General features: G+C 43.8%; 1 protein-coding gene across 7 annotated transcripts in view; it reads left to right on the top strand.

Annotated features, from left to right (window-relative positions):
• Positions 1–14,215, top strand: part of LRRC56 (leucine rich repeat containing 56) — a 105,935-nt gene that overhangs the window by 13,112 nt on the left and 78,608 nt on the right. For 6 of the 7 annotated variants that reach the window (XR_004537672.1, XM_033928890.1, XM_033928891.1 and 3 more), the window contains exons 2-3: positions 2,470–2,642; positions 13,194–13,281. Coding sequence is in view for 6 of the 7 variants with exons in the window: in XM_033928891.1 (XP_033784782.1) it covers positions 2,470–2,642; positions 13,194–13,281 (261 nt within the window). In the remaining variant the exon portion in view is untranslated. The remainder of the gene's footprint in view (positions 1–2,469; positions 2,643–13,193; positions 13,282–14,215) is intronic. The other variant, XM_033928886.1, reaches the window with a different exon arrangement.

Here is a 14,215-nt window from a genome sequence, read left to right as displayed (position 1 = left end):
GAGCCGCTAGCGCGGGCTCACTTAAAGTATCTTACTTGGAAAGTTGTGTTTCTTATTGTTCTCACTTCTACCCGTCGAGTCAGTGAGCTTCAATCCTTGGTAGCAGACCCACCTTTCATTGTCTTCCATCATGATAAGGTGGTTCTCCGTACACATCCTAAGTTCTTGCCTAAGATTGTTTCTGATTTTCACATCAACCAATCTATTGTTCTTCCTGTGTTTTTTCCGAAGCCCCATTCTCACCCTGGGGAAATGGCTCTACATTCTCTTGATTGTAAGCGTGCGCTGGCCTTCTTCTTGAAACGCACCGCTCATCACCGTTTGGCTCCCCCAGCTGTTCCTCTCTTTCGATCCTATCGCTTGGGTTGCTCTGTCTCTAAGTGGATCATTTCTAACTGGTTGGCCGCTTGTATTTCTTTCTGATATGCTCAGGCTGATCTCTCCCTGCCGGGTCGAGTCACAGGCCACAAGATCAGGGCGATGGCGGCGTCTGTTGCTTACCTCCGCTCCACTCCCATTGAGGAAACCTATAAGGCTGCCACTTGGTCCTCGGTTCATACGTTCACCTCTCACTACTGTCTGGATGCTTTCTCCAGGCGTGACGGCCACTTTGGCCAGTCAGTTTTGCAACATCTGTTCTCCTAAATTGCCAACTCTCCCTCCATCCCTTTCTGGTTAGCTTGGAGGTCTCCCACATGTAGAGAATATGCTGCCTGCTTATCCTGGGATAAAGCACAGTTACAAACCGTAACAGGTGTTATCCAGGGACAGCAGGCAGATATTCTCGCAACCCACCCATCTCCCCTTGGTTGGCTTCTTTGCTAGCTATCTGAACTGAGGACACGCTGAAGAGATGCATGCCCTAGGTCGGGCGGGAGGGGCACGCTCGCATGCGTGGGCAAATTGCAAGCCTGAAGGTCTTCGAGCAAGTCTGCTTGCGAAAACGTCCGCGACGGGGCTCCGTCGGTGACGTCACCCACATGTAGAGAATATCTGCCTGCTGTTCCTGGATAACACCTGTTACGATAAGTAACTGTGGTTTCTAGGAGAGACACAATCTTTTCCGTCAGGGCCCCTAAGTTTAAAAGTCTCCTGAAAAGCTGGCTTTTTAAGGATGCTTTTAACTGAGTTATGCTTATTTTATATCCTTAGGATGCCCATTAGAGTAATAGTAAGGGCGATACGTGAAAATTGAGCGGGTAACCTTTCCCCCATCCTTTTGTTTCATCACCTTGCCCTTTTTGATTTGATTTACAAATTGTATTTAATCCTTTTTTTTTTTTTCCTTCTGTGTTTTAATTGTTTGGTTTGAGTAATGTGTTTTTTTCTTTTTTTTACCCCAATTTTACTAGTACTTGTAAATCGCATTGAATTAAGATTTTGCGATCAAATCAAATTTTTATTAAACTTAAAACTACCATGTTTTGCAATATATAATGCTAGGCATACTTAAAAAAAGATATGTTAACATAAATAAGGAAAGCTTTAAAAACAAATGTAAAAATGTGTGGTTTTTTTGTTTTTTTAAAAAATATATCCGCCAAAAAGTATATATTATGCATTGTACTCATTGATAAAACATAAATAGAAACATAGGGGTTCTTTTATCAAGCTGCGCTAGCGGGGTTAGCGCTTTGGACATTTCATCACGCGCTAACCCCCGCGGCCGGCTAAAAAAACTAATGCCTGCTCAATGCAGGCGTTGGTGGCTAGCGCGGCAGGTGGTTTAACGCGCGGTATTACATGCATTAACCCCTACCACAGCTTGATAAAAGGACCCCATAATCATGATCAAAATATCTTTCACTCATTATAGCACATAAAAGCATCTATGCCACCACCCCAGCATACATAGGATCCAAGCTAACCCTGTACACCCCCACCCGCCGCCTCCGCTCTGAAACGGAGAAGCACCTTTGCATCCCCCCCAAGAAGGTCTCCTGTCGGAAACCGCCCGCAAATGCTCCTACAGCCACTTCATCTCCCATCTCTGGAACCAACTCCCCACACAAATCAGACTACAGAACTCTTTGATGACCTTCCGGAAAGCAGTAAAGACCCTCCTCAACTGAATTTCTACCTGCAAACTACCCCTTGACCCCCTTTTATTCCCCCTCCTTTCTGCACTGTCCTGTACTTAAGTTGCTGTACAGTCTTGTACTGTCCAAAATGTTTTCCATTGTGAATGTTGGCTTGTAATCATTTCTGAGCTACTGGGAGGACAGGATAGAAATCGAAATAAATAAATATAGTTACATAAGTCACACTGCATATAACAAGTATGTTTTAAAACACTGACCCCACACTAAAGAAGATAAAAGTATACAAAGAGAGCGCTAATCTGTATCAGTAAATTATCAAGGCAGCTACCCCACAGAATTATAAAAATGGTCTGGATGTAATAGACTTTAAATATTTCTTAACTCTGCAAATCTAAATAACTTATTTTCATTGTGTGCTGATTTTTAGGTCAGGCAGAGATGGAGAGACACTGGGATCCATTATCTTGTGTTGTTCTCCCAGTCACAGCCAGTGTTCGAGTGACAGATTTTGGTTGGCAAGGCCTTTTAAATCCCAAACCACTGAGTAAAGAGGAAGAGAAGGATATTCTTGTAGATGAATACCTTTCTCCAGCAAAACTGGTAAGTATTTATGCATACTGGTAGAAGCACAGTTAAATAAATGAATCAAATATTTTCTTAATATGGATACCATATGAAAGATTCTTTGCCCAGTATTCAAATTGATTTCAGAGGACAGGAGAAGCTCCTTTCACTTAACTGGCTTGGGGCCATCTAACCATTGATATTCAGCGGCACTTCCGGTGCTGCTGAATATTGGCTCTCACCAGCCACTTTTGAAATTGGCGGGGTCAGGGTGGCTTAGTGGGGTGGAGTTGGGAAGGAACTGACAGTTTTTCAGGTGCTGGGCAAATTTTAGGACAGCTTCAAAAATATCCCAGATTTATCAGGATAGCTAAGCAGACCCTGGCTGAATATTGGTTGGCATCTGCATAATTTTTTTGAATTGTTTCAAGCCTCTCTGATCCGCCTATCTAAAATCCCTGGTGGGGGCAGGAGCGACCTCTACTTGCTCCTGCTACTGTAAAATAGCTGCCATGATCTGTGTGGAAGATTTTCTGTCCTACCTCCACTGAATCACGAGGTAAGTCCATCGCTTATTCCTGGAATATTGCCAGGTACTAGTGACCTGGATTAATCACTGTTGAAAAAAATGATACTGGGCTTGATGGACTTTCAGTCTGTTCCAGTATGGCAACTCTTATGTTCTTGTGATCTTAGGCCTGTGAATTGTGTGTGTGTGTGTGTGGGGGGGGGGGGGGGTTAGAAAGGAAGTTTAATCCTTGCTGGTGGGGGAGGGGGGAGGCAATCAGATGGAAGATGACCTGTTTTGGGCAGGTGGGTGGGAGATTGAACAAGGGGAAGTTCAGGAAGGGGGGAGCTGAACACATTTTCAAAACTTATATGGGTCCAAGCTGATACTCTGCTAGTGTCTGCATAACTGTCTTAAGCTGTCCCGGATATTCAGTGCCAGTACCTGCGATGGTCAGTGTTTGGGAAAAAAATGCCAACTGCTGTTGGCTGAATATTAGCTGGTTCACTGCAAGTAATTGAATTAAATGTGTCCTTCCTGGGCTGTATCATTCTGGAGATGCTGATAGCAAAAGAATAGTCATACTGGGTCAAACTAGTGGTCTATCTGAACCAGTTTCCTGTGTCCCAACAGTGGCCAATCCAGATCACAAGTACCTGTAAGAAACCAAAATAGAAGCAACATGCCATTCTACAGATCTCAGGGCAAACAGTGGCTTCCCCCAAGTCTGTCTCAATGGCAGACTATGGACTTTTCCTCCAAGAAACTTGTCTAAACCTTTTTTAAACCCAGCTATGCTAACCACTGTTACCACATCCGCTGGCAACACATTTCAGAGCTTAATTATTCTTTAAAAGAAAAAATATGTTTTTAAAGGTTTTCCATGTAACTTCATTGCATGTACCCTAGTCTTTGTAATTTTTGAAGGATACAAAATTGATTGCTTCTTACCCATTCAACATCACTCAGGATTTTGTAGACCTCAATCATATCTCCCCTCGGCTGTCTCTTTTTTGTAAGCTGAAGAGCCCTAAACTCTTTAGCCTTTCCTCATATGAGAGACGTTCCATTTCCTTTTATCTTTTTAGTTGTTCTTTGAATCTTTTCTAATTCCGCTATATATATTTTTTGAGATATAGCGACCAGAATTGAATGCAATATACTTCAGATTGCACCAGGGAGTGATAACAGAGACATTATAATATTAGTCTTATTTACCTACCCTGTCCTAATGATTCTTGGCATCCTGTATGCTTTTTTGGCTGCCATCGCACATTGGATAGAAGGCCTTAGCGTATTGTCTGTGATGACACTTAGATCTTTTTCTTGGGTGCTGACCCATAAGGGTCAAGAAACTTGTGTTCTTCCCAATGTGCGTTATTTTGCTTTTGACCACATTAAATTTTACCTACTGTTTGGATGCACAGTCTTCCAGTTTCCTAAGGTCCTGCAATTTTCACAATCTGTTTTGACAACTTTGTTTAGTTTAGTGTCATTTGCAAATTTAATCACCTTACCTGATGATCAAATTTCCAGATCTTTTATAAATACTGTATCTTAAATAGCACTGGTCCTAGTACATATACATGTAGCAATCCACTATTCATCCTCTATTGAAAAAAAAAATGGCCATTTAACCCAATTATCCCATGACTCTAAGCTTCTCATGGAGTAATGTAAGAATTATACATGGTGTGCCAATAGTGAACTGAAAGAAACTGAAATTCAAAATGTTTACGGAAAAATGTAACATGCAGATATGTAATATGGGTGGGATGTGCAGAGGAAATGAATGCCAAAATAATTGTGATTAAACGACAAAAGTTATACAAAAAAATGAGTACAAACCATATGTTCTCACTGATTGTAATACTAATTAAATTTGTACTTATGCATGTGAAAAAGCTGCTTTTATAAAGAATCTCAAGATATTATAAGAGTGCTACATGAATTAGAATACCAAAGTGCTTGGAGTGTTAAAGAAAACGAAAGGATGTTATATGATGTGTGATAATGTTATCGTATATACTCAAATATAAGTTGAGACCCCCAATTTCCCCCCAAAAGGAGGAAAAATGGTTGACTTGAATATAAGACGGGGGCTTAATATTCAAATACCACGCCCTGCCAGGATCTACACCCAGTGTCCTCTCCCTCACGCCCTCCCCTGCCAGGTTCTGCACTCAGCCCCCCTCCCTGCAAGGTTCTGCACTCAGTCCCCCACCCTTGCCAAGTTCTGCACCCAGCCCCCTTCCCTTCCTGCTCTGCAAGGCTCAGCACTCAGTCCCATTTCCTACCAGACTGAACCAAGCCCCCTTCCCTGCCAGGCTCTGAACACTATCCCCCCTCCCTGCCAGACTCTATATCCTGTCCCACCTTCCTTCCCTGTATCCTCTCCCACTAAAAAGAGCCAACCTCATTAGTGATGTCACAATGGCTTGATTGTCCCATACTCCCCTCTGCCCTCCAACCCAGCCAGCAGATTAACCCTTCCCCTTAACTGAAACTACCTAATGGTAGGCTGGGACAGGAGGGATCCCTCCCTTCTCCCTCCCTCGCACTGTAAAGAAGGGAGGTGGCATAGCTGCAATCATCAAAACAAGTGCCTCTCCTAAATTGATAGATTCCCTCACCCTCCCCACACTAGAATGCCTTGCATTCACCATGGGCCCCAATAGTGAAGTTACTTTCATCCTGCTTTACAGGGCACCCCACTCCCCTTATGATACCCTTGAGGTCCTCCTTGACTTCATCACCAACCTGTTCATCTCCTAAAAAGCGCATAACCATCTTAGGGGACTTCAATTTCCCAGACTATCCCAATACCTCTGGAACTAGTGCTGACTTCCTGTCAATCATAACCAATTTAGGATTCCACCAAGCAATTACCTCTGCAACCCACACTGCCGGCAACACCTTGGACTTAGTCTTCACTCATAGGGACCAGACCACCATGCCTCCTGAGCTGACCTACACCACCACAATGGTCCCATGGTCAGACCATCTCCTCATCCAACTCTGTCTTCTGCCCATGGCTGCCTTCCACAAACCACAGGGCTCCACCCTAACTAAGCAAACTTAGAATCCAAACACAGTCGATCCTCTAGCCATGTCCACTGGAATCCGGGACCTCAGTAAAACTTGTAACCAAAATCTCCACTCCATCGACCTGGCCGCCTCTACCTAGCACACAGGGATTCAGGCCCTCTACGACAACCTGGCACAAACAAAAGTACATGCTTAGTTACTAATAAAAATCCTGCTCCCTGGTTCAACGATGACCTCCGATCCCAAAACAGAGCTCTGAGACAAGCAGAGAGGAAATGGGTCAAACACCAAAAAGAGAACTACAAATCACACTGGAGAAAATTATCAAACACCTACAAAGCTGCCATTCTGGAAGCAAAGAAAGCTCACTACATACACCTCTTACAGAAAGTTCCAAACCGTTCCAGATACCCGTTTACTTTGACTAGCCACCTCTTCTCCGCTGCTCACGGATGCAGTCATAATACCCCCACTAACCTAGACAGTGAAACTCTCTCTAACTTCTTCCAAACAAAATTTGATAACATCTGAAGCAGTCTGGACTCCGCTCCCAGCAAGATCACCCCCCCCCCCCCCCCAAGCTCATCCCTCTCACATGCCCAAGACCTCACCTTGTAGAACCCTTTCCCAACTTCACCCGGTCACACATGCTGAGCTCCTAGAAATGCTACAAGAGCTCCGACCCTCCAATTCCATCCATGACCCATGCCCATCCAACCTCCTTTTGTCCTCCAAAGATGCCTTTGCAGAATCAATCCTCCCCATCATCAACGCCTCACTGCCAACTGGGAAAATTCCCCTCAGCTGGAAATTGGCCATTATCAAACCCACCCTCAAGAAACCAAATAATCCAAGCAGCTACCGCTCTGTTTCCAACCTCCCCTTCATCTCCAAACTACTGGAGAAGATAGTGCTCCACCAACTGCAACCTTTCATTGATCAACAAGAAGCTCTATCTCCACGCCAGTCAGGTTTCCGACCAGACCATAATACAGAATCTGTTCTCCTTGACATCATTGACGACAGCTGGTCAATGCTGGATAAAGGAAATGATGCTTTACTGGTCCTGCTTGACCTTAGTGCTGCCTTCGACACTAGATCATCAACTTCTACTAGACCGACTCGCTGACATAAGAATCAAGAACTCAGCACTGCAATGGTTCACCTCCTTCCCGGATCAAAGAACACAATCTGTGCTACTAGGGACAGCTAAATCAAACTCCAAATCAATTAAATACGGAGTTCCCCAATGTGCCTTGCTATCCCCTCTCCTCTTCAATCTGTATATCAGGCCAGTCATCGACATTGCACACAAATACAACATTAAGATTCACTCCTATGCTGATGTCCTTCAACTATTGCTCCCCCTAGGTGACAATCAGCCAACCCAACTCACTAACCTCCTACACTGCCTCTCTGATATGAAAAATTGGATGACAGCCAATAAACTCCAGCTGAATGCCTCAAAGACTGAACTACTCTGGATCAGGAAAAAACACTACTTTCACCCGTCTGACACTATCCTGGGAATCCACCCTCTTAGCAAAAGACCAGGTACGAAGTCTTGGAATTATACTGGATGGCTACCTGTCCCTCTCCGCCCACGTATCGCAGGTAGTTTCCACATCTTTTTACTACCTATGCCAACTGCGAAGGATCAAACCCTACCTCCCAGAAACAGACTTAGCCCAACTGCTATATGCCTACATACTCTCTACACTAGACTACTGCAATTCCCTATTCAATGGCATCGCTGCAAGAGATCTAAAACGCCTCCAAAAAGTCTAGAACTCAGCAATTCGACTCCTATACAACCTCAGCTATCATGACCCCATTACTCTAGCGCTCTATACATCTTCAAAGTCCTGGTCATGACAAACAAGAGATTCTACCAAAAAAAATCCAGCCTACATAGCATCCAAGCTACGCCTATACACCTCTAACCACCCGCTCTGCTCCAAAGCAGAACAAAGACTCAGCATTCCCGCAGGGAGATCCCTCCGAATGAGTACGGCATACAAAAGATCCTACAGCCATTTCCTTCCTCAGCTATGGAACCGACTACCCACACAGATCAGGTGCTAGACTCACTAATGACCTTCCGCAGAGCAGTAAAGACCTTCCTCTTCCACCAATTGGACCATTAAAAACTGCCTCCTCAATATACTTCTCCTAGTACTCTTTGCTATGACCAGTCTGATCTCTAGAATAAGCTCTGTTATTGTCTACTGTAACTTATTTGTTGTCATGACTAGTCTGTTTTCAAACGATTGTGAATGTCTACTTGTAACCCGTTCTGAGCTTCTGGGAGAACGGGATAGAAATTGAAATAAATAAATAAATAAAACCAATGAGCAACCCTACCATTCAGCCAAGTGATTTATCATGCTTTAACTTTCATTTTGGCTCAGTATGTCTTCCAAGTTCACAGAGATTTTTCAGTTCCTCTGCATCATTGCCCTTGAAAACCATTTCTAGTTCAGGTGGATCTCTTCCATATTTATCGATAAAGACCAAAACAAAGAATTCATTCAGTCTCTTAGCTATGGCTTTGTCCTTTCTGAGTGCCCCTTTACTCCATGATGATCTAATAGTCCCACGGATTCCTTCACAGGCTTTCTGCTTCTAATGTACCTGAAAAAGTTGTTTCTGTAAGTTTTGTCCTCTGTGGCAAGTTTCTCTTCATATTCTCTTTTCCATTGCAATAGGTGAGACATTCTAGACAGTAGGGTTATTTCCCCATACTCGCATGGATTTTTTTCACTCTGCCTCTGTAATACTTCACTGATCGGTTTAGCGTCCTCTACAGTCTTCCCTTCTGCAAGCAATGCTCTCCCCATTTTTTTTTGTTTTAAATTAGATGTACTAATGTCATCCCCTTTTTGGATAATTTTGCATTTGAAGCAATTTTGGGAGCTCTGCCTGCTTGAGAATTCACAGACTTCGGTCTGTAGCTGACAGGCCAATCCCTTTTTGTGTATCTGTTATCCAGTCTGCATAATTTTCCTTGGAGCTCAGGGCTGTCCCTGAAGTAGTCTCACCTTCTGTTAAGCAGGGTTCTAGCGTAGACTTTTAGGCATGCTTATGGGGCTCAGCGGTGTTCCACATCGTGCTGGCTGCTTGGCTCTAGTTACCAGAGGCATTTCAGATGATTGTGAAGCGCTGGGGGAGTCCCCACATCGATCTCGTGGCCACTTCATGACACAGGAAAGTGCTTTACTACTTCCGTCAAAGTTCTGAGCCTGGAAGCAGATGGCATGATACGTTGGTGCAGTTTGGCAGCAGGAGTTTTCTCCTGTTTGTTTTTTTCTCCTGGGCCAGAAGTCAGCCATGTCCTTCAGAGGATTTTGGTTATTCTTGGCTGCGTTATGCTGGTCGCTTTAGCTAGTTTGCACAGGTGTGTGGGTGGCAGCCTTTGGGCTGAGTGCTTTGGACTTTTTCACGCAGTTACCATGCCAGTTCCGGGGCTTTTGCTCTTCCAGTTTGGCTCTTGAGCATATGACCTTTGGGCATTTGAGATGTTCTGCCCTTGTTGTTGAGGCTCTTCTAAAGTCTAAGAAGTCATCCAGGGGTACGGCGTATGCTACGGTGTGGAGAGCCTTCCAATATTGGTGCGTCCAAGACCAGGTGAATCTGTATTCGGCCCGGATCTCACTGATACTCGCCTTTCTTCCCGCAGAAAAAATACTGGCCCGGAACCTTCTCACCAACTTCAGAATTGACGTCGGGGGAAGGCTTGTGGGATTCCAGGTGGCGGTGTTTTTACGTTACACGGTCTCTCCGCGATCAACTCGCGTTGCCTTTGCAATCGACACGTAGCTCGTGATCGACGTGTTGGGCACCCTTGGTCTAGAATGTCTCACTTATCTACTGGAAAACTGTTTGGACTCTCCCCCACCAAGACAAATGTAGCGGATTCCATTGCTCACACATTTCTGTAACCTTTATCAGTAAAGATTTTTCATTTACTTTCATTGTCTCTTCCAGTGTTTTATATATCCATATTCCTAAATATTTTTTTTTTTTATATTATTTATTTATAGAATTTTTTTACAAAATTTCCAAGCATATACATCTTGTACAGTAAAGTGAGATCACACAACATATTAAATTAACATTCCAAAATTAATATTACTACAAGGAACTTCTAATCTAGCTGATCTCACACTAGTCCTCAATATTATTAGATCCATAATTAAGAGTAGAACAAATATAATTCAAATTAGTTAAATAAGAAAAAAAATCCTTTTCTGACTAAAGTGCAGGGAATTAACCTTAAATAGACGTTATGTTGTTATTATTCCTTTTTCTAGACGTTTCACTGAGATAAAGCTAATCAGCTGAGATGGCTCTGTAAATATATACTTAAATGATAAATATCTAACTACACATTTACATGGATATCTCAAAAAGAAAATACCCCCTATTTGAGTTACTCCAGGCTTAAGAATTAAAAATTCTTTCCTTCTTTTCTGAGTCTCTCTAGAGACATCAGGAAAAATCTGAATATGCTGCCCCAGGAAGTCTTTGGATCTGTTTTTGAAGAAAAGTTTTAATATCCAATCTTTGTCTGGAGCCAAAGCGACAGACAACAAGAGAGTAGCTGGAACAGCCAGTTCCCTATCTGATTGTTCCAGTATTGCCGAAATGTCCATTGATCTCTCCCGGGGTTCCTCAATTTTCCCTTCTTCTTTGAATATGGGCTTAGCAGGTAGGTAATACACTCTTGTAAGAGGAGGTAAGGAGTTTTCAGGAATTTCCAAAATTTCCATAAAATATCTTTTCACCATTTCTCTAGGAGAAGTTGACAGGATTCTTGGAAAGTTTATAAATCTCAAATTATTTATACGACCATTATTCTCCTGCACTTCCAACTTCTTCCTGAGTAATATATTATCTTTAACCAACATATCTTGATTTTGTTTCAGTAAGATTAACTCCTTATTTGTATTTTGTGTCTCAGTTTTAAATTGTAACATATCCTGCTTTAAAACTTTTATTTCTTCCTTTTGTTCTTTTAATTCTTTATCCAAACTTTTTATTTGAGGATTTAAGGAATTCCCCAAATTCACTACCAAGTCCCATAATGCTTCGAGTGTGACTGTAGGAGGTTTTGTAGGTGAAAAAAGTTGTAATGGTGTAGTATCTAAATGTTCAGAAATTAGCTTTACCTCAGTGTGGTCTTGTATTCCTCCAACCTCTGTTGTTGTCCCGGTCGCAAGTCCCGTTGTCATATTCAGCAAGCCCTCCATACTAGCCTCTGTGGACAAAGAACTAGCCACCTCCTCAGGTGGATTCTGGTCCCGTGGAGAGCTAGTAGCTTGCGGCGTGGGTTGGAGGGGTGGCGTCCTAACGTCGGGGCTAAGAGTGACTTCATGCTCAGGGGAGCCCACCGTACTACTCTCCGGGGGTATCCCCAATGAGCTAGCACCCGACCCTTCTTGTTCCCGTTGTAGGCGTCGGAGAAAATCATCAATAGTAACCACTGGAGTTAGGGGTCGCCGGGAGGCTCCTCCGGCGTTCCTTCCTCGTCTTTTTGGCATTATTAAGAAAAAGAAGAAAAGAGAAAAACTTCAACGCCGTCCTCACTGCAGCAGTTAAGGAATATATACTTCTTGGATCCAATAATAGGGAGCAGGATCTGATCCGGATCTAAATAATCCATATGAATTTCCCACTACCGGCTCCCGATCTCCACGTGGCTCCTAAGGGGCTCCCAAGGGGCCTTGCGTGCCCCTTAGGGCACGCCCCTTCGGCCACGCCCTGCGGCCGCGCGGCTGCGGCCGCAACCACAGCAGCGGCTGCTTTAAATAATATCGGAGACGGACCCGGTGACGTCAGGGGTCCGTCTCTGTTAGTGCCTGCATGCACCGCCAGCCAGCCAGCCAGGAGAAAGGAAAAGCCGTCGCCGTTCACTCCGGGGTCAGCACGGGACACCCCACAACTCCTCTCCGGTCCAGTAAGCTGCTCCCAGCACAGTCACAGCAGCGGCTGCTTTAAATAATATCGGAGACGGACCCGGTGACGTCAGGGGTCCGTCTCTGTTAGTGCCTGCATGCACCGCCAGCCAGCCAGCCAGGAGAAAGGAAAAGCCGTCGCCGTTCACTCCGGGGTCAGCACGGGACACCCCACAACTCCTCTCCGGTCCAGTAAGCTGCTCCCAGCACAGTCACAGCAGCGGCTGCTTTAAATAATATCGGAGACGGACCCATTTCTAAATATTTTATACACTCTCTTCTTTCCAAAGAAAGGGATACTGATCAAACAATCCTTTTTGACAATGTACATTAAGTGGAAAAATTTCTGATTTACTCCAATTTATTTTATATCCTGAAAATTTCCCAAATTTTTCAATCAATTCCAGTAAATGTGGAATAGTAGATTCAGGATTCCTCAAATGAAGCAAAATATTATCTGCATATGCAGAAACTTTGTATTCCCGACTAGCATAAGGAGTACCTTGAATCTCCTCTGTTTGTTGAATAGCCAAGAGTAAGGGTTCCAATACAATATCAAACAGAGGAGATAAGGGACATCCTTGTCGAACTCCCCTCTTTAGACCAAAACCATCTGAGAAAGTGTTATTTATATACAATCTGGCCATAGGGGAGCTATACAAAGCTTTAATCATTTGAATAAATCCGGAACCCACTCCAAACTAATCCATTGCTTGGTACATAAAAGTCCATTCTACACGATCAAATGCCTTCTCAGCATCCAAAGATACCGAGAACGCTCGATCTTCCATGGATTTTGTTAAGGTCAACATATGAAGAGCCAACCTGGTATTATGTGAAGAATATCTGTGAGCAACAAACCCAGTTTGGTGCATACCTATAATATAAGGGAGAGCCTTAGCCAAGCGTAGAGCCAATAACTTAGCCGAAAGTTTTCCATCGACATTTATCAGAGATAAAATCTTAAACTATTCAGACAGGGATCCAGTGCAAACTCTTAAGAACCATTTCATTATATGACAATCCCAAAAATACATGTGGTAGTGATTTTGAAGCTTTGTTGTCTTACTCCAGCAGGCATTGACAGGTGTGGATGATTTGCAACTTGTGACTGGCTTGGAGATGTGTGTGGATACCCGAGAGAATAGCCTGGGGAACTTTGGTGAGGAAAGAACATTATTTTCTTCTTAACCTTTCTACCTTCTGCTCAGTGCATTGCGAAAAGTAATGTAATGTGGTGTGAACTTATGCAGCCCGGAGGTAGAGATTTGTTGTAGACCAGTGCATTTATCATTTTTGTACTGTGTAGTCCATTAGCTTGCACTATATACTTTTCTCATGGTTTCATGAGGAGCTGAATAGAACTTTATACATGGGGGTTTTATAATTACTTTCCAGTACAAAGGGTACAGTAGGCTTGACAAGTGTGTTTCTTCCCTTCACCCATGAGGTTTGCAGAAGGCATCATCTGCATTTTTAAACTCCGCCTCCTTATGTCACTGGTCAATGTCCCAGTTCTTCCTTCTGCAAGCGAGAAGAGAAGGTGCTTTTTTTTCTGCTTTGCAACTTTGGAGATTTCCTGGTGCTCCAGAGGTTCCCAGAAATCCTGGGACAGCTCTTCCTGGGAGAAGATATAGTCTCTGTGTTGAGAGGGTTGTAGCTAGGGGGGTAGGAGCACATCTTTTTACAGGAAACCTACCTTGCTAGCCTGCACTGCACTAACATTTAGGGCAGCTCGGGGAGAGTTTCCCCTTGAAGCACAACTTGCCCTGATTTTCAGGTGCTGGGGTGCAGGCTGACTGGCCCCATGTTGGGCCAGAGGAATGTAGTGGATTCTGGCTGCAACATCACCTCCCCCCTCCCGAAGATGCATGTGAAGCTAGTGGGGTCGAGGGTTTCATACACTTGGGGTCTGACTAAAAAGCAGACCAGAGAGACAAGCCCCCAGAGGAATCTACAAGCTTGTTTGAGGCAGAAATTTTCTTCATAATCCAGCTGCAGTGAGAGATGATGCAGTGCATTACTGTCTGTGGGAGACATCGTGAATGGGGGGTCCTGAAATTTGAACTTTTAAGAAGTTCTGGGGCGTTCTATAG

The sequence above is a fragment of the Geotrypetes seraphini genome, chromosome 19 (genome assembly GCF_902459505.1).
Source record: "Geotrypetes seraphini chromosome 19, aGeoSer1.1, whole genome shotgun sequence".
Classification (NCBI taxonomy): Eukaryota; Metazoa; Chordata; class Amphibia; order Gymnophiona; family Dermophiidae; genus Geotrypetes; species Geotrypetes seraphini.
Note: the sequence above shows the minus strand (reverse complement) of the source record. Positions and strands in the feature narration are given on the sequence as shown.